Source organism: Anopheles coustani, chromosome 3, assembly GCF_943734705.1.
Source record: "Anopheles coustani chromosome 3, idAnoCousDA_361_x.2, whole genome shotgun sequence".
Taxonomy (NCBI): domain Eukaryota; kingdom Metazoa; phylum Arthropoda; class Insecta; order Diptera; family Culicidae; genus Anopheles; species Anopheles coustani.
Genome location: NC_071288.1, coordinates 56716077 through 56737790, shown reverse-complemented (window position 1 = coordinate 56737790; position 21714 = coordinate 56716077). Strand labels below are relative to the sequence as shown.

The 21714-nt window shown below is 42.4% G+C and overlaps 1 protein-coding gene across 1 annotated transcript; it reads left to right on the top strand.

Moving 5' to 3' along the window:
• Positions 1-11953: 11953 nt before the first annotated feature.
• LOC131260771 (uncharacterized) lies at positions 11954-20897 on the top strand. The gene is made up of 6 exons (XM_058262591.1): positions 11954-12035; positions 18323-18578; positions 19242-19387; positions 19473-20349; positions 20415-20502; positions 20730-20897. The coding sequence occupies exons 1-6, from the start codon at positions 11954-11956 to the stop codon at positions 20895-20897; spliced, it is 1617 nt and encodes a 538-aa protein (XP_058118574.1).
• Positions 20898-21714: the final 817 nt, after the last annotated feature.

Sequence of the window (21714 nt, the reverse complement as noted above, 5' to 3'; positions counted from 1 at the left end):
AGATCACCTATCAATATCACTCGTGGTCAATCTGTATCAATTTCCTTGCTGTGATTATGCTAATGCGGATAACATTTATTGAAAACGAATTATTACGTTCTTGTTCAATTTGCAAAGTTAATCTTATTGCAAACATCTTTCAGAAAGTCCTCGAAAGACAATGAAGAGTAGAGCGTACGTCAAGTTAATATTGTTAAAACAAGTTGACCGACTTCGCACGAACTAACAGTTTTACCAACATAAACAATGTTAAAGTTACGGTGTGTGAAATTTCTTTACCATTTTTGATACTTGTTCCTTCAGTAAATTCCTTATCTTAACAGTTAAACTCTTGGCACTTTCAACTCTATTCTATACGTTTCTGGTCTTTACTTCCGAGCTAACGTTGCATAACACACAAACTTCTCAGGAGCTGCCTAGCGCGGTCCATCAACTACAATTTTAACTGAAAACCTAACATACTTTGATGGTTCACTCCTTAGATAAATGAAATACAAATTTAGATAACATGACAATTTTTATCGTTCCAATTCCACAAGTAAACTCTCAACTAACAGTTTAAAATTGAACAGTAGTCAATTGCCCAGGGTTCTTTTATAGAACATCACTACCGTACGATAAGCTAAGGTGATAGGCGGTATCGAAGGTAAAAAAGTTGAACTATCAGCTGGTGAATCGTGATTCTTTTACTTTCCTACCAGAAATGATGAATTATGTCTAGAGTGGGATGCAAAAAAAAGTCTTGTCATGGATGCATTCAGAACAATTCAATACGGATGGTACATAAGCCCTCTACACATGGAAAGGCTGCAATCAACAATAAACTCAATGATATTTCACATGAAATATATGTGAAAACTTTTATTAAACACCATTACAATGTCAATTCATTCCCCTAAAGAACTCCAGCATTATCGAGCTGTTTATAATATGTTTTAGGGGATATGTGCTTGCAAGGCAAATCGACAGTTACGGGCAATGTTAGGATATTTTTCACTTGCCAAACACCATTCGACTGTTTAGTGATGAGAGTAACAAGAATTGGAACAAACACGTAGCAAAAACAATAAAATAATGCGATCAAACATATATTAATGTTGAATGTTATCAAAGATAATAAAAAAAAACAACTGATCTTCTGTCAAATCAAAACAACAAAAGCATGGCGTTTGTAGGCAATATGCAAGAAAAATAAAAGAATGTCGTGTGCATAGGGTCAACGAAGAAGTTTACATTTTCATGTTATCCGAAAAAGGCATTTTCCTTATTGTAACAGAATGTGATTCATCGTTTAATTTCATACAGTTTAAAATATTTCACTCAAAACTAATACATATGAACACACTTTTTCAGCTTATTTTTTATCAAGTGTACTTTAATTGTACCTAATTTATCACAATCAAGATTAGCTAGTCGTGGTTCTATTAACAATTTAATGAATGTGTTCTTCATTATAATATTTTGAATTATTGACAATACAAGTTTATTTTCTCTCTATTGCCTGCCGCATTCTGTGATAGATGGTGGAGGTGGTGGACTTGCCGCGTCGTGTACTTTAAACGTTCACGGACCCTGCTGACTGGACAGCATGGAAACACTTAAAGTGTTTCCCGAATACACGGTACGGAACGATGGGAAGCGTCGGGGCTTACCTTGGGTAGGGGGACTTCGACGTTCCGGGAGAAATAAATAAATAGACACGAGGTTTAATTTACCATTATCTCCGAAGAACTGACTTTCTTGTCCAACTATCGGTTCTTTAGTTAGATTAACTTTTGAATGGGCTTACACGGTTTTTAGGAAATTATGTGTGCCAGTTGCCGAAATAGTTGAATCGACTAGTTGACGTCAACCTATGTTAAAATTGGTCAAAGTGGTAAAGAGTGGCTTTGCGGAGCTATGCTTGTATATAACGCTACACTTTGAATGCACTTACCTCTTTACCATCACATTGTTTACCAACTAGCTTGTCGATAAACAATGCGTATGCTGACCAATTGGTTAGCGCCTGTTGTTTGTGCAATAAGTTGAGGTGATTCTATCACAAACATTTCGTTGTTGTTTTCGATGTCGACAGGCAGTGAAAGTGGCTGACTTAAAGATGACTTTCTTCTCGATTAGACCACGAAAAACTGCTCTTTGTATTCGTTTTTTCAATCAAGTTTTGCAATAACCTTATGACCTCAGCTTCCACGTTGGGACCAATTTCCATATATGTGCAACTATCACCACGACCAGCTTAATTTATGCACTTCGACATACGATAGCACGGGCAAAACAAAAGGTTTCGTGAGAGCCTCGTACGACGAAGATGCCATTCATTATCGTTTTCGTACCATTCCGGTCACTTTGGTTTTCCGAATGGCCAGAGGGCAACCATTGTTGGTTCAAACGTAGGTAGACTTTTCTTGGACAGTTTTCTGATTGCATGAAGCTTAATTTGCCATTGAGAAATTTATCTTGCATCGAAAATATATGCTACATTTTTCGGTTATAAGGTTTATATTAGTGAGAAATGTTTTTTACACTATTCTCTTCACATTTCACATATTCCGTCAAGGGACAAAAGCTCACGAATAATACCAATATTTTAGACCAGGGGTCGCCATAGTCCGGACCGCCAACTGATTTTATCCGGCCCGTAAGAAAACTTTAGTGCTTCATACAAAAAGTGTTTGTTTGTTTACTTGCCAAAAAAGGAGACTAAAATTGTTGAACGAGGTGTTTAAAACGACTAAAATTCTGTAAGCATGCATTTTGGATTATGGAGAATAGTATCAGTAATGTGCTCACTCGCTGGTGGCCAATGAATAAAAAACCAAATGTGCTCATGCACTCGAACATTTAAAGAAGAATTTGATGAAAGTTCAATGTAAAGAAGTACTCAAAGTACTAAATAGAACTCACATGATTATTAGTTAATTACTAGCTCAAAAACCACATTTCGAAGCACGAAAAGTCTAAACAATACGTCACTGCATTCCTAAAAACATACATCCCGTTCTCTTTTGTTGAAACATTGCTAGAGGCGCTTTTAGAGAGTGAAGTAACGCTTTGTTTTTCAAGTATTTCCTTGAGGGTAAGAAAGCGCTGTTAACCGAAAACCTTCCCACACACAGCACAATAGTACGAAATCTACCGTTTATGTGACTGGGCATAACTGAAACCAGAGTATGCAAGTAAAAATCCATTGACAAAAGAATTGAACATGTTAAATAGAATACTTTATCAAACCATGCTGAGAGAATCACGTTAAGCCAAAAATGTAGTGCCGGTGCTGGAAAAGTCCTTTAGTAGTGCGGTAGAAGTCGTTAAAGAGAGATTTCACTACTGTATTGTTACGTACATGTTATGTTAAACTAAAAAAAAATACAAATCAGTTATTTTGAAGAATTTCTTTCACTTTCATTGTAGTGGTTGATAGCGAGGCCGTTCTTTCTGAAACTAAAGCTGGGGATAGACGGATGCAATATTTCACTGCAATGAAATAAAGTTTGACATTGCTACCAAAACTGACAGTGAATGCAATATTTCGATGCTTAACCATCTCGTTTGGATCTTTGCAATATTGCAATGAAATACGCATAGCAATATTGCAATGACTGTCATTTTAGGTAGAAATGTCAAATTTTATTTCATTGCATTGAAATATTGCATCCGTCTATCCGCAGCTTAAGAAACTTAGTGATTGATATAATTTAAGTACAAAGTGACCTGCCTAGGTTCGGAGAATACTTTTCTTGCTACAAACTGGTATACGTGTATGGGCAACGCGGTGAAATAGTAGGACATGTAAAACGGTCTGTAAAATTTTACAGAGATATTGTTTATTAGTAATTTTATTAGTTCTTGTTTAATTATAATCGACTTATCCTGTCTTAATGTACTGTATAACGTCAAAGGTATAAAAAGGTCGTCTAATTATTTTATAACAACAAATAAAGCCTCAACGGGTTTTTTTAAACACCAATTTTATGATTATTTCAATCAACGCAAGCAAAACCAGACCTTGTGTAACCCGATCTTTCCCCTTTCTGTTACTCTGTCTCTCTAGTCTTACATGTTCACTCTCTATAGCGCATTGTAGTGCCCATTCCACAATTCCTCCACCATGTAGCTGGTATCCGACTGCATGCTTCCCCGGAAACAATTTTACATCGCATCATTAGACCTCTTGTATGCGCTTTTCCCCGAACGCAGCATAGCACGGGGCGAGGAATCACGTTTTGCACGTACCTTAGCATCCCATTTGCACTATTCGTTTATGCTACTGCTTCCGAAGCTATCATTCCGATTCGTTCAAGCCGCTGCGTGGCCGTGATGATCATGATCGCCTATTACCGTAAAGCCCACGCTTATAATAACATTAGGTTTTGCATTGGGTTTTTCATTTTGCTACACTTTGCGTCACTCGTCGTGCTTTGCCAGCCAAAGCAGTTACTATATACGGCTATATCCGATGTTTCGATGCTACAGCAAACCATCCCGAAACATGCTCCTTTCGCTTTCATTACCAGTTGGTGTTGCATTAACCGATGTTAGCTGGTGCGAGTTAGTTTGGTTATATTTCTTTACTTCTTTCGTGCTCATTTTCCTTTTCTTTTGTTTGCGACATGTTGTAACAGCATACTAAATGCATCGAACGCGTTGATCATGTCGATGAAGTCGACGTAAATGTCGGATAACCATTAAATGGGCTGCAAGGTTCAGGTGATCAAGCAAAACTGGAAATTCGGTATGCTTGCGATGTCGTTTGCATGCGTGAATACTGTTTGACTAAATCACTCTAGCATTAGACTCTGGTAATCTCGCATTAGACTCTGGAATAATTAGATTTATATAAAACAGTAACACTACTAGACAACCAATTCAATGAAATTTACTTACTGTTTCTATTCAGATAATAGCCTATATTTTTATTGAGAGTTAATCCTTATCAAGACACGCAGTCGGTTGAGGAAGCACTATTCCATCAAAGTTAAGCTACTTTAAGCGAATCATGTGCGTTTCCTGTGTTTGTTGCATCGACAGATTGACTCAACTTTATAGAGAAGCGATCAAAAGTATGTTGATCTGCTGAGACAAATTTCCTTCTTATGTCGAATATGCCAATCGGAACTGCATTCGTGTACACTTCAAAAATCAAAAATCGATCATTCGGTTTGTCGTCCAAGCAAACTTATGTGAGCAAATTCAAATAGAAAAAAATTCGTAGTTGTTTTCCAAAATACGTGAATGGTTTAACTTTCATAATTGTCATAAGAAATAAATCTTCAACAAGATCTGTAGATATACAGAACTTTGGCAGTATTACAATTATGTACCTCCCTGTACGTCGATCGTAGGAATGAAAGCCTCGGCGAATCGCAATGGATCCCAACGCCAGCAGCCCAACAACCCCTCCAGCTAAGACACCTTGGACGATGCTTCCGATTACGGCTGAAAGGCTGTAGAAAGGCAAACTAGCCGATTGCATGCAACTTCCTCGCTCTTGCTTCGATCGCGCACCGCCGCAGAAACGTCTTGTGATCTGATCACCCAGCAGAGGGAAGAGACAAATAAACAGACAGAGAGCGAGTCCGCGAATGGTAAGAGCAGCGCGCACTCGACTTGTAGACAGTTGGATGTCGTACGCCACCGCACGTTGGTGGCGGAACCGGCGTTAGGAGTTGGATTCGCTCGGGAGGCTCGTCGACCGACCCGTCAGTCAGTTCGCGCCCGTCAACAGCAAAACAAACAGAAAACATATGCTCCGATCGAGCCCGCGGTGTGTTGCCGTTGGAAGGTAGTTTAGCCCTCACGTGTCGTATGATGGAATCGAGACGATCGTCGATCGAACATGTGGTGAAGCGCACGTGTTTTAGAAAACTTGCGTCGCGAGATTGAACTGTGTTTCCAGTGAACTAACAAAAGCCCAAACTTCTCGAATGTGCTGTGTCTAATGTTGGTTGTCGAGTAAACCCTTCGATTCAAGCTGATGACCGAACGTGTTTGTGCATACGGGAAATAGTCTTAAGTGTGTAAGAAGGCATCGGTTAGCAAAAACTATGCACTTTCCTCGTTTTACGTGAGCATAATCCGATGATCCCGTTCAAAGTCGCGGATTTCAGAAGGGCTGAAAACGGCAAAAGGCTTCCCTTTCATTTCTCACCTTGCTTGCAGAGTAATCGTCGAGATCTGTTTCACTTTTGTTTCATTTTTACCTTTATCGGATGCCAGTGATCGTTAATGGTTTTAAATTAAGGAAGTGGAAATTAAGTAGTACCGGCTGAACGGAATCGCAATCGAGAAACAAGTCTCGATGAAGCGTTCGCCGACCATTTCTTTTGCTTTCCTTTGATTTTTTCCTTATTTTTCCTACGACCGACGTTGCAGACCTGAATGTTCTTTATCCCAATCAAATGCTGAACTTCCTTTTGAATGAGCCAGGAAGTTACTTACGTTGCGCGTGGTGAAAGTGTGACAGTTAACTGTAGACCGTAAATAAGCATACTCTTGTCATATTGATTAAGATGCTTTGTTAAGTAGAGCTACTTTACGATTGAAGGTATATGCTCGATTTATGTATTAAAACTTTGTGTACCAGAGGAGAAGACATAAGTTCATTGTAGTATGATGAAACAGTTCGTTGTAAGCCAGACATGTATTTTAAGTGTTTTGTTTATTTATTTTTTCTGACACAAGTAAAAATAACGCTTATTTTATGTTGTATTTTATATGTTTTTATTTAAGATACCTTAAACAGTTATCACATTGATTTTTAATGGTTATCAACGCTAGGCCGCCATCTCCTTTGCGACATGACTTCTAATCCCCTTGTTAAGAGGGCTGACTATCCAAAGGGGGGGTGCCCATGGCGCAGCGGTAGCGCGAGGAAACACCACACCACAGGTGTGGGATCGAATCTCGAGTCTGGCACCCTCCGGTATTACGAACGGCTGACCACCGATCTATAATATACCGTCTTTCGGTCACACAAACTCTCTTCGGAGAGAGGCCTTGTCCCACTAGGGGATGTCGTGCCACATAAAAAAAAAGACTATCCAAAGGAAATAAAAGTCTAGAAAGCCTTAAATGGACAGTGTTGACCGTTAAGTAGTATATTAAATACGGTATCTATAAAATACATGCTTTTGTTGGACATATAAGAACATTACCAAAATGTTTAAACACAATATTAACAAATTAAAATTTATAAACCTCCCAATCAATGTTCAAACATTCCAGAAAATCCTTGTTTGAATTAAAAGAAAACTAATGCATCTCAATCAAATCGTGGGAATAGTAAGAAAATTATGCAAAAAAGTCAAAGCCAAAAACTGATCTCTCGAAAGCGAAAAAAAGTTTCCAAAACGGATATGATTTCTTACGTACGATTTTTTTCCACATAGCTATATATGAGCATTGATACCCGGATCAACCTGTACCACTTCCTATTGAATAACAGCAACATCCTCATCGTCAATACTACTATAATTATTATCTCAACCATTGTGCTAGTCGTAATCGTGATGATCAGCATCCCAGTAGCAATGGCTGTAGGATTCCATCGGCGTAGGCATCCACGAGGCTCGCAAGAGCCCCAGACATTCATTTCACTTTCAATTTTCATCGAACTTCTCATGTACCTTCTACACACACCGTTTGCCCTTTTTTAGTCTCTTTCGCTTTGCAGGGGTTCGTTCGGCAACAATTTTTTTATTTTGTATTCTGTCTTCCACTTTGAAGTCACTTGGTGGCCTCCGCATCCTGCTGCGACCGGCCGTATGAGTTGGCAAATTGGGAAAACAATAGCCATCATCAGCTCCGTCCGGATGGTGCCGATTGGCACAATAGATAGTTGCTTCCGAATGAGACTCAGTTCCCGAAGTCGTGGGTCATAAATTTTAGTATAATTGAATGATGGATGAATAAAAAAATATGCACAGCTCGATTGATGTTTTACATACAGTTTTGGTCACAATCTATCATTTATCGATAAATGGATGCCATATGCAGAGCTAATATTAAAATCGATCGTGAGTCTTTTACGTGATCGACGATATTTATGTTGAGTGACGGGATGAATGAACGCATGGATGAGAGATAGTTTGTTTATTCGATTAGTGGCTGGAAGTGGCTAAAAAAACAGATTGAAAAATCTTTGCTAAAATTATTTTTATTTAAAAAATAGACATAAATTATATTTCGGCAAATAAATAAATTATTGTTTTTGTGTACAACGGAGTGACCTATAAACAACAGTTTCTAACAACCATCACCAATTTGGTTACTCTAAGGTTAATCAGTTACAATAGGTTTTCTGAGACACCGTTTTGAAATAGTTGACACTGAACTAATGTTGTGCCCACCGTAGCTTCATTCATTTCGGCCTCAATATAAGAAGTAGCATTCCCAGACAAAAATTAAGGCCGTAACGATAAATTTAGGTCGATAGTCTATTGAGTTAACTTACAAGCATTTGAATTGAGCCCGTTTCGAAAGTCTTCATATATTTCTTAGTTAAACATTGTATTTGACGTAGCTCATAATTTTATGAGCTATGAGGAAAGACACGTTGTCTACGAATGATGAACACCAATTTAAAGTAATGTGCAATTGAATGAAAGTAGTCGCTGTCGACACGCCACGGACATCTACCAAAATACAATAGTAAAATAACATTCATAGACCCCACACGACGTAGTTTGTTAAACAGACTGTTAAAATTATGAATCACACTATAGAACACAATGTAATGGTGTATATATGAAAAACTTGAGTTTGTTAAAAAGGACTTTGGTAGTGCTATATCTTCCCCGATGGTTACTGCCGTTAGGTCCGAACAATAATAATTTACAAAGGTAGTAAGCCAAATAAACGTTAGTTGATTATTTCCTCGAGGAGGTGGAAAAGCGTAGGTCCATGCCCGCCAATAGCTCCACCCGATGGAATTCGAGTAGATTGAAACCAAAATGAACCCCTGAAAAGGCGCGAACCACTCGTGCGCCAAGAAGCATGATGATTATGATGTTTGGGATGATGTGTGAATTAATCGAAATGGAAATTGTACGCTTGCAGGCCTCCTTCACCCGCACGAATGGGTGAATGTTTTTAGGGTGGTCAGGAGCTGGTTGATGTAGTGAGATGAATAACTCTGGCGATGTATCACAGCCCTCGTGGGTGGACAGACGGCTGAGAAGAAAAAGACAGAACTGTGGAAAACGAAAGTGTGATGCTGGGCCATGATGCCTGATCGTGACCGCATGCATGAGTAGGTGATCATGAGATGGATAGATGAACAAAAAGTCGGTGTATGAAGCGGTGGGAGATAAGAAAAACGAAAGAACCGTAACTAACGGAAGCTGGTGCTGGAAGATGGCCTGTTGGGCCGTCGACATCGGCGTATGTGTTACGGGGCGCACTGGGCGGGTGTGGGAGCTGTGCCGATGCAGATCGTCAAGTGTAACGGCTTCCAATGAAGCGTCGCCGTAACTTTCGCTTTCACTATCAGATCGATTCCGTTCGCAGGATTGGGTATGGGAAACTTTTGCGATGGTTGTGTAGCCTAAACACAACGACCAACTGCGATGATTCTTTGCTGCCGGTGGACAAACACTTTTAATTTTTGTCGTGTGTGATCAGCTTGACTTTTATCGTTGCGAGTCAGACGCGATGAAATGTCAAGGTATGTCTGGTTGATTGGACGCGACAACCCGTCGACATTTTAGTTTCCTATATTGATTGTGAAGAAAGTTTATAGCTTTTACATTCTACCAATCCATTTGGCGATTATTATACAATACTAGACAGTAATAGAACATTAATAAATTACATAACATTATACTAGATAAAAGGCTTACATTAGATAAAAGTAATTCAGGAATTAATTTCACTCGTCTTAAAAGCAAAAAGTAATTTCTAGGTTAGAATTTCAAAAGATAATTCCCGCTGGTATGTGTGTTCATGAGTCGTGATAATAATAATTCATCAGGATTTTCTCGAGACATCCAAACTTCCTGACAGCCACAGTCAATCACGTAATTCAATTGGTTCATATTCCCATGGAGCTTCAGAATCGTCAACTGTTTTACATAAGATGCATAACATTATCTGAACTTGAATCATAGCTTCTCGCTGCACGTATTATAACAGTGCGCCAAATTGGATTATCCAAAACGACCTTCGTGCTATTGCGGATTCGTTTAGGTTCCCAACAAATCATATACTATGGTATCTCACGCAACCATCAGTAGGTCTGAAGATAAAATTCCCCAAACGGCCACCGTGGCATGCGAAAGCAAAGGGTAATTATTATCATAAAACGGTCGATTTCAGTGATACCGTGGGTGGCAGATTCCAAAGCTGAAACCGCGGCACGTCCGCCATTGTCGCTTATCGTAAGCATTGTTGGGGTTGCAAATCCACCGATCTTCGGACAAGGGCGCGCAATGAAGCCCGGTGGGGCAACTCGAAGGTGGCAGCGAAATAACTCCTGGTTCGTAATTCATTAGGACAATTATTTCACGTTCCTTGAACACTTCCGACTAATGATAGGGTGCTTCAACAGGCTGAAGGTGCTAGGTGTGATTCTATCTACTCGTCTGATCATCTTAAATCATTTCAGCTACAGCTACCGTGCTATTTGAAGACTGTTCTGTTATCGTGGTGCGATTGTTGGTTGTAGATTTCTGAGCTATGCAGTGATGGGGCTGCTGGCGCTAGTAGCCAGCACATCGTTTCCACTAACCGCTGGTGTTGCGACTCGTACCTTGACGATTATTTCCTTTTCAATTGCAGAACCACACCAAACTCTCAGCTTCAGTGAAGAATCTATCCTTTTGAGAAACACACCTACCGCTACATGTGACTGTGATATTAAAGTGAATTACTCCAATAAAGAGGTAAATCTAAGCGAATCTGGGTGAAGTACGCTTTTCTACCCGACAAAGATACAATTTCCTTCTCGCTGTAAGTGAAATGATGATGTGAACAAAACGCGGAAGTACGAAGGCCACTTTGGAAGACTACACAAGTCTGTTACGAACGGCTTCATCACGCGACTTTCAGAGAGCCAGGTCAGCCAGGGCAAGGAGGTTTTCCCAAATGAAACATAGACTGCATTTCGGCTGCTCACGACACCGTGCTTAAATGCTATCGAAAAATCGCTTTAAGTTATGTAAATTTTATGTTAACCAGCGTACACCAGCCCGTCTCGCCCGTGGCGCCCTTTGGCACTTCAACTCGCGTACATCCGACGTAGTGAAACATCGGACGATGGAAGTGAAATTCGCGACACCAAATATGAGGTGAAATGAAAACAATAACAATTTAAGACACGAACACGTGAACGCAAACGACAGAAGTGCCATGCGAGCTGGCGAGGCCCGCGCAACGTTGAGCGAAGACGCTGGTGGTTTGGGTGGCCGAAGCAAAGAACATCGCGGAAGAAATATCCTCAGCTTAGGCACTGTCGTCGTTGGCCCGTCGTGCCATGTGCCCGTTAGCCCCTTGTGCCGGCTAGTATTGCTCGCCAGTGCGACCAGAAAGTGAAACAATCAAACAAACGAATCGTTCCGGAGGAGAAAGTGATTCGCCAACAGCTTGTACCGCTACGAGGGACACGGAATCGATTTTGAATTTGGCGTACGGAAAGCAGAGAATATCATCAGTTTCGCACCCCTCGGTCGTCATTAGCTGGCACTGGCCATTCTCGCTAGTTCCGCGTCGCGTGCTTATTAGAGACAGTAGACGATCTTGCTGGGAAATATTCGCCGAAGGTTAAAATGGGGCCTCTACCCTACTGTCATCCCGGACTGTAGGCATCTGGCGGCAGCTAACATTAGCCGTATCCCCAAAAATTTCCTTCGTGCTGCAACAAAAATCCTGCCATCGAGTGCCACTCGTAACCCAACAAACACAGCAGCGACGGTAAGCACTCGAGAAGCGACCCGAAATCCCCGAGGAAAGAATCATGCAAAATGCACGAACCATGTGTATGGCCGTTTTGCTGCTAATCGTTGGATTCGTCGGTGCCGAAAACTTGCTCTTTTCAGGTAAGATCTTGATAACCGTTTTGTTAGTTTACCATCCTTTCGCGAGCTTCTTCACTCCTATGCAGTGGAGGACTTAAGTCCCAAAAGAAATCGGCAGAACGCCCCCATTCTTATGAACGGTTTTCTCTAAAACCGCCACCACCGGAATTCATTTTTCGTTCCGAAGCGGCCGACCCCGTGGTGCCGTGTGAATTATGAAATAATTTAAAGATAATTTGCATAGCGCAGGAAGCTCAGATTCTCTTGCGAGTGTTTGTTGTCGTTTATGGCGGATATCGCTTCATTTGGGTCCCGTTTGCGCCGAGTGCCGCGTGCTCCAAATCCGTTTTCCTTAATCCTAACTAAACTGGTGGCGAGATGTTTGCATTTATGCTTCCGTGCTATCCCTGTTTGCCTACGACCTCGTGTTCACCACCCGATGCCGCGTTGCTCGTACACATTAATCTGCATCACAAATGCCGACGCACGGATGTTTGATAAACGTGGTGCCGATCTAGCGTCAATGCGCCACACGAGGAGCGTTTTATGCATGTATGTGTGTGCAAATTCCAGCTGTGTGTTAGCATCTTTCCGGAGCAGCATCCTGTCGGTGAGGTTCTCAAAAATATAGCTGCAATTTGATTGCAGCAGAAGCAGAACACCTACGCGGAGGCATTGAACAGAAAACACAAAAAAGTAAAACCCAGATACGTCCAAACACTAATAAATTGTGCAACTTTGCCAGGTAGGAGAAAACTGTGTAAACTAAAAACTGTACAAACATGCAAGTTCCATCGAAAAATAATACGAAAGAACTTGTGCAACTGGAAGAGAGTTTTATTTCAAGCACAAGAAATATGTGAACGATTTGTATTCAGCGAGCATTTGTTTTACTTGCCTTCGACATGGAAGAACTTGCTTTTTTCTTCCCCAACTTACATGCACGTACTACCTGCACAAGAACTTTATGAAATCAAACATTTTTACCATTTGGGGTGTTGGTCGAACTTTCTAATGCTTCGTGTTGCCGCACCTCGTCAGCTGTACCCTTGTTCGGTAGTTTCGGCGATGTATTCATGATCGTCAAGGAAAAAATTCGGTAAACCGGAAGGTGAGGCATAAATAATTTCCATACTCGGGCGCAACCGCCGCGTAACTCGTGCACCATAGTAAACACTCAATTACACTGAAAGTTAATAACAGTCCTGTGGTCGAGCGGGAATTTGCGGGTAAAATGGACGCAGTCAGCGGTTAGCGTGGAACATCGGCCACATCAGCATCTTTGTATGGCGTTTGTGTAACGACCTCGCTTACCCATCGAGCAAGGAGCGAAACCGTTTCCCGAACTGGTCACCGACTCCAGCGAGACGCATAATTAATTAAGTCATTATGCATTCGAAAGCCTCCCGACGTGCCCTTCGGCGGACCAGTTCGGGATGGCTGGGGACCGTGAGTGTGTGCGGAAGACCGGCAGATCGCGCCGATTGATCGACGAGGCTGAAACGGAAGACGAGGGGCACCAAAATCGATCAAACTCGCTGAAAATCGCTGAACTGCGTGCGCACCCCGGGTTCCGGTATCGCGAATGTGCCCCCACTCGGCCGGCCATGGGAGTCACGTGTGCCCCTGGAACGCATGGGCAGCATATTAATTAAAATAAATTACCCAAACCCACCAACGTGTTCGACACGCCGAGAGCGTCAACAGCTTGCGCTTGGGCTTCAGCCGAGGGATGATGTTTTTTTTGTCGCCCTCAAGCGGATCGGATTGAACCGATCCGAGGTGGATGATCACGATCACCCGGGATTGTTTCGTTAGGTGGGAAAGAGGGGGGAGATGTAAGAGGATATAAAATAATACGTATGGAGCTCCTTCCGCTCCGGAATGAAGCGGCCCGGTTCGATTCACTGTGAACGATTATGTAAACGGGGCTGCTCCATAAAAGAGGGACCCCGTGGAGGAAACTTTCACTGGTTCATCGTCTCCTTGCGTGGAACATGGCCGTTCTATTGGTAGGGCCCTAGCAGCTTCGGCCTGGGCTTAGCCCCTTAGCGCTCTGGTTTGGCGGAAGTGATATGCGGAATTTTGCGTGACTTTAAAAAATGGGCTAAGCTGAAAGGCCATAATGGGGAACGGGAGTAGTCTTGTAATACTTCTTCAGAGAAATGCTCCTTTTCCTCCAAGGGTCGGATGTTAGATAAAGCATCCGTTGCTGTGCGTATTGTGCGCCGGTAGTCACGAACAGTTTCGTCGGACGTGTCACCGGGGAGCTACCTAATAGTAAACCCATTCACGTCGAAAGCAAAAGTGTTGACGCAGGAAGTAGTTTGTATACAGCAATCGGCATCCAAATCACCAAATGTTAATGGCGGGTCGAACAACTCGCGGGTAAACCTTCCGCTCGTTCGATGACATAGTCTTTCGCACCTATCCTATCACTCCGGTGCGATGTACATATGGGGTAACGAAAGTGAAAACCATTTCTTCAGTAACGGGAATTTGTTCGCGTTAGAAAAGCCCCTTTCGATCACCCGAATGAGTTACTGCTGAATAACCGCATGCGGGATGCTGTAATAACACAAGGGGCATCGCGAGATCTGACCAATCGGTTCACTTGAGGATAACGAAAAGCAAAAACCGTGAAAACAAGGTCTACCAAACAGCTTCGCCTAGAGAGGCAGCAGGGGGTGATTGTCGATCGCCGGAATCTTCAAAAGCCTCTTGCTGAGCCATTTTCCTAGCGATGAATCGATACAATCAATCGCTCGGTTGATTTTCCTAATTGAGCGAATGATGAACTGCGATGAAGATACATTATGTTTCAAAGAGATGATCGATTTGGTTGAACGATCAACACCTTCCATGGCTTAAAGTGGTATTTAGTGAAATGATTCCATAGTATGAATGACCGCCTCAGTTTTTGGTTTCAATCGATCAATGAACGATTCATTAATTCAAGTTGATTGATTGACACGTGGCACTCACGTTAAGGGTATTTAGAAACGATTTTTCTATTTATGAAAAGAGTTACGAATTATACTTAAAACAAAAGGTCTCGGTGGAGTCAGCTGATCGCTTTCCGTTGCTGCTGCTTTTGTTGCTTCTTAAGTGGGATCAACTCAACCAAGAGGATTTCGTAGTCTTCAAAAACGTATTTGGTGCTAAAAAACAAGCTGTTGCTGCCAAACCGCTGAAGGCGTCTTTCTGTTACAGCGTTCGTTCTCCAATCCACGAAACAGCGTTCCGACTCTGCAGGGCTTTACAATTCGTTCAGACATAAACAAGATTCCGATTACTGGCGACGAACGGCAATGCAGCGGAGCGACGGCGCTGAACAACCAACAAGTTAACGAACTGTCCAAAAAGAAAATCACACGATGAACGGCTAGAGAAGCAAAGCCGCGGCACGAGGACAGAAATACGATTAAATTTGTAATTTTCTCTCTCCAGAGCCAAACACGGGGCGGCTCGCAGATTTGTTCGCTTCGACCGTATCGGTCGTGCCGCTAGTGACAACCGAATCCGGAGTGTTAATAAATCGATTTAACTATGAATAATACAGCAATTTATTTCGAATCAATCTGCTCCGATTGAGTGAAAGACCACCATCGAATCGGGAATCGAGCGGCCAGTTTTCCCGCCGAAATGCGGCTTCCAAACGAGCCATGAGAAGTTGGAAAAGTGAAAAACGTCTCAATACTTGTCCATTTGTTTGGAGGCGATTAAGATTGCTAAATCTTGCATATCGGCTATGTAGCAGGAAGTATGTGAGACGAATATTGTTTTAAACAACAAGTGTCATTATAGTGCTGCCTCTGGTCCTAGGTAAGATCTTCCATGCACTTTAACTGTACACCGTTCACTACAGTTTACGGTTACGTTGATTGCGTTTCATGTCCTAGCAGAACTTATGACACAGTAATTTTGCTACACGCTTGCGTTCTTATGTTTTTTTGCGATCTTTCTTCATATATCCTGTTTATGTCCCGCATGCCGTTACTCACTCAAACGGTTGTATAATCTTGCTAGAAATCACCACATGAGAAGTAAAAGTTTAGCAAAAGAATAGAAGCAAAAAGCGTCATTTCACCCACCAATGCGGAAATGACCATCGCAATGGTCGTCATTTGGATGCCATTGGCTCAGTGATGGTAACTTTTACTTTAAATAGAAAAAAGCAGTCACGAAGCATCTCACAAACTAAACGCTCCTTTCGATGCTGCTTGATTTGGAACGGTTGGCCTCTCTCCATCGGCGTTGTTTTGTTTTTTTGCTCGATTATTTTATGCTTCCGAATACGAGGTTGATGTAAAAATCACTACTTTGCCCATCGGGTGGAATAGTAAAGCTTAACCACAACACTAACCATTACCGCCGATGGCCTGTTGTGCACTGGCCTTTTTTGCGCTATCGTTTCTAGCCTGTCATTATCATCGACCAGAGTTCGATTGCATAATAATTTTCGACGTAACGCGGGTAGAAAAGCAAGGACTTTGGTGGATGATGAAGAAATACGAGCACCTTTTGAGCCGAAGAGTAACAAGTTGGTAGAGAGACAAAGGACGAAAACAAGAAGCGAGCGAAAAATCGAACATAAATGCTATGTAACGACAAGTAATAAAACATTCCCAAATGAGCTGCAAGTATTTGCAGAGAGATGCCGGGTGGTTGAAAAGCTAACGTAATGACATTGGAAGAAAGTAGTAAAGCGGAAATTGCAACACACAGAGAAGCAGCGTAGTGCAACGAAAGTCATGCGGAACGAACTGGGAAGGACCGGGAAGCTGAATCAATGCCCGGGCCAACATCACTTTTCCTTTCATCCGATGGTGCACGCGGCGCAGGGTTGGCATATCATGTCGATTACAGCATACAGGTACTGGTTTTGTTTGGTTCGGCTCGCAATTGCCCTTTCTTTCCTACCTTCTACACCGGCTTGCAGGTGTACCCAGTGGCTAACGAGCGTATGCGACCCTACCTCGCGAGTCTTGATTGCACTCGAGCCACCGTCTTCCTGGCCATGGCCACCTATCAGTCGGTAGGCTACTGCATTTCGCCTCGCCTCCGTTGGAGAAGAAACCACGTGGGTAAGGCCGAGTGTGCTTCGTCGCTTGGAAGGCACTACTACGCGGAACTAACCAGGAACTGGTAGGAAATAAGATTGAAATTCCCATCGATAGCTTCGCAGGCTCCATCCAAACGTCGCTGCAACGAGTTATTTAATTCTCCATGATAAAATAAAAAATAAACCTTCGTCACTGCCGCTTAGGTGTAGTCACTGGTTTCTCCCTCCGAAACTCGTTCATTGTCGAATGATTACCGTACGATTACGTACTAAGATAGTCCAGCAAGGCTAGAGGCGCTTTCGGGATCAGTGAATCGTGTAATGGCAAGCTACGGCCAGATCTCTAGCGTTTTCGTAGCGATAATACCTTTCTCTTGAAGTTTCGTTTGATGACGCCCCGCCCGTGTTCATGAAGTGTTTCCAATCATTGGTACCATTATTGATTGTTTCCGATGCGGGGAAAGTTTATCTAAATCCATACCACCCCCTATTTCGCTTGGCGAGCTGCAATCGTTGTCCTTACCAATATGGTAATTTTATTACGCTACCACATAATATAATTAACTCGAGATGCACGGAAGCTGGGATTTGTTGGTAACCTTGCGAACCATATAAACATTTAAGGACAATGGAAAGAGGGGGGAGGGAGGGAATGCACCCGATGGGTAGTCACAACCTTGGCAGCGGTGCAATTTAACAATTAATCAAAACTTTGCCAAGTATCCTAGAAGGGGGCATCTGTACAATACTGTGAAGTACTCTTTCTTTAGATAACTTGGCGAGTAGAACAACAAAAAAAGAAGCTTATTGGAGTGACGGGAATCTAATTACAATTTAATGCAATAAATGCTGGTAGAAAAAAGAAAACGTGCTAAAACATTCTAGAAGTAAAGTCCACTTTGATTGCCTTCCGATTGTTGTGTTTTAATCTCGTCTATGCGCAATCCTTTAATATATTTTAACAAATTACAAAGAAGGAATCGAAACAGTTTTGTTTGAGAAATCAATGCTTTTGAATAAATTCATTGACAAATTTGGTTTATTCATGCAGGATTGATACAATCCAAACGGTGTAAGACAACTTTGAAATTCTTATATATCCTTGACTGGTACGATGTTGTATTTGCCAATGAAGCCACGAAATGGTGTATTCTGCTTTCCATTAACGTTTTCTGTTAAAATTTGATAACGAAAATTTCCATTCAGACGATGCAATTACTATTGACTTTTTCTTCATTCGCAGATTGCGGAGTTCGAACCTCCCGTCGACAGCCTCGCAGTTACTTTCCCGGTGCGCAGCACAACTTTTCCACCCGCACGGAGCCGACCGTAATGCGAAGTCCGAAGATTATGCACGGAACACCGACCGTCGAAGGCCAGTATCCGTGGCAGGTGTCCTTGGAGCTGCTGCATCCGTCGTACGGCTTTATCGGTCACTGGTGCGGTGGCGTGCTAATAGACCGAAATTGGGTTCTGTCCGCAGCACACTGCATTCACAAGTACGTATTCCTTTCCGAAATCTAGTTTCCCAATCCTAGCAGGGCCTACGCTGAGGGTGCGGTTCGTTCGATTATCGGTGCGCACTGGGTCCACATGGCCGGAATGCTGCCAAAACTGGCATCTATGTGCGTCCGGCATCCCGCATCGGTGCTATGTCAATATTTTTCCACCAACCAAACGAAAAAATCCAATAAACCTCCGTCATCTGTCCGACCCGACGCTGGCGGTGGGCTAGTTTTTGGGAAATTTGCATAAACACTAACCTTACCCCCAAAAAGAAACACCAACGTGACCCACTCACCATCACGCGGAAAACGAAATCATTCATTTCAATTTGTTCCGACCCATTTTCTCGAATCCGGTCCATGCGATGCAAAGAACACTCATACACAACCATACAAACACACACACACACACACACTTATTTTCCCGTGCACAAAACTGCCGATTTGAACCATTCTAGAGCAGTATGCACAAAACAAATTCAATATACTCACCACAGGAAGTGCACTGTGCACCTATGCACCTAAGAAAAGGTCTTCGAGCGCACCGTCGGGCAATCGCGTCGGAAGTATTTCCGGTAGTAATAAATAGCATCTTTCCGTTTTCAATATTGGTACTACTATATCGATTAAACTCTTCTTGTTTCCTTTTGTCGACAGTGATTTGTTCAATCTGCCTCTTCCCGCCTTGTGGACCGTGGTTCTCGGTGAATACGACCGTCGGACGGAGTCCGGCTTTGAGCAGCGCATACCGGTGGACAAGATCATTTTGCATGAGAAATACCACAATTTCAAGCACGATCTAGGTGAGTTTAAACAGGCGTTTCATTGACAATGAACGCACGAAAAACGCAATCGATCTAACATATTTTCTAAATGTTTGAATTTCAGTGCTCCTTAAGCTGTCCAGGCCCGCCAACACCGCACCAAACTCCAGGGTACGGAAAATATGTCTTCCTTTCGCTGACTTCAAGGTAAACAGTATGACGTACGACCCACGACCGGATCAACAGTCGAGACCGAATCCCAGCGACAAACCTGCTTATTTCTTCGACCGAGATTCGAACCTTGGCATGGAACATCCGTCCACACCATCAAACCAGAACATTCCTGACGACCAAGAGGCTTTTCCAGAATCGATTCCCTTTCGAGACGATAATTTTCTGCGTCGTTTGAAGCAAGCATTTGAATCCGAGACCAACGATAAACGCGGTTCACGTACGAGAACGGCAAGATATCTAGTAAACCATTTGGTCACGGGGCAAGTTCTATCGCCCAGAACTAATCATACAAAACTACCTTCTTCCAATGGTAATAAATCGACCAGTTGGGCCACGCGGCGGTTCTTTGCCACGGGGATGCTTAGTACAAAGCCTCACCAGAGAAAAAGCAGTCAGGATGGAAAACGATGGAATCATCGGTCACAGATGGACAGCGGCAAGGTGGATCCTAGCAGTAGCCACCGGCAAACCCATCGTGCCATCCTGAACAGCAAGTTCGGCAATAGCCGACGCCGGAATGACAAGTTTTCTCATGCTCCCGTATATTACCGGAACGAGCCGAACTACCGGACCGAGGACACTAACGATCGCGCACCAATCGATGACGAAGACGCGATCGAAACCGACCCTGGTATGTCGGCGGGAGCAATGCCCGATACGTCGCAGTATGTCGACTGCCTTGCAACTGGATGGGGCAAATCGACAATCGATGACGAACTGACGGACGTTTTGCTGCAAACGCGTGCACCAATACAGAGCAGTAAAAAGTAATTACCTGGAACAGAATCACATCTCCGATTCGGTCACTCATAGAGTCGCTTTTGTTTTACAGATGCGAAGAGGCGTACGGAGATTTCATCAAACTGCATCGTGGCCATCTTTGCGCCGGAAACCTGGATGGCACCGGGGGTACATGCGTGGTATGTTAGTTCACGTCAAATCTACTTAACTCTACCGGTCCATGAACGTCGCATGGCTTTCGAACTTATTAGTAAATGGCATGTGTTTCCCTACTATTGCGTTACGGTTTCCAATAGACCAAATCATATACATTTCCATATTCTGTTCACCTATGCTTGACAATAGCGCGCCCCTGGTGCGCCCAACTAACAATTGAAAACTCAATTCTTTTACACTTTATTTTCAGGGCGACTCCGGAGGACCACTACAGTGTAGGATCAGTAAGCGTGGACCGTGGATATTGGTCGGAATCACTTCCTTTGGATCTGGATGTGCGTTTAAAAACTATCCAGACGTGTATACGAAAATATCCTTTTACCGTCAATGGATAGTGGAAACCATCCAGAATAACTGACAACCTAACCAGCGTGGCCAACGGAGTTACAAGCTGCGAAAGAGAACAAAAAATGCTCTCCAGTTTTTGTGATGCAACCGTAGCGAAGCTGAACATTGTGATATTACTTAAGTAATGTAGATAGACGGAATTGCGGTCGAGTAACATGTCATGGTTATAATACTATCGTTGAAAACAATAATTCAACCATAGATGAAAAAAAGATTACCGTAGGGTTTCCTTTTGCAACAAAGTTGAGGTACAGTAGTGTCTACACAAGATAAGTGTAGATAAGTAGTTTGTTTAACGTTTTTCCGTGTTTATTATGTTTTTGTTTATTGTTACTCATTGTTTCATAACTATCAATTGTCGAATCCTTACGCTCCTATGTGGGTGTTGAAAATGTGCTAATATTAGAAAATAAAACATATGTTGCATACAAACGTCCAACTATTGTTCACTAACTTTGAAGATTATTGTACGATACGCTACGATATTGTGTGTGAACCTAGATCATAAGAAAAAAACAGTAGCGTGAACATCGGTGTTATGTTGCCGATAGATAAAGTAGTCTTTCGTTCAGTTATAATGATGAGTTTTGAAAAAAATGGATTAATGTAACCAATGAAAAAGCTTCGCAATAAAATGAATGAATAGTTTAGTCATTTGAAAGCACATGCACCCAAAAGTATTTTTATTCATTCAATTTACAGGTACCATACCTGTCGGTAGTGCAATTGAATCCGTTTAATGATCTATTATTCCATCTGCCCGTACTAACAATTATGCTCTGCGTTAAATCTATTCCACTGCTACAACACCGCGTTTGACGAAATAC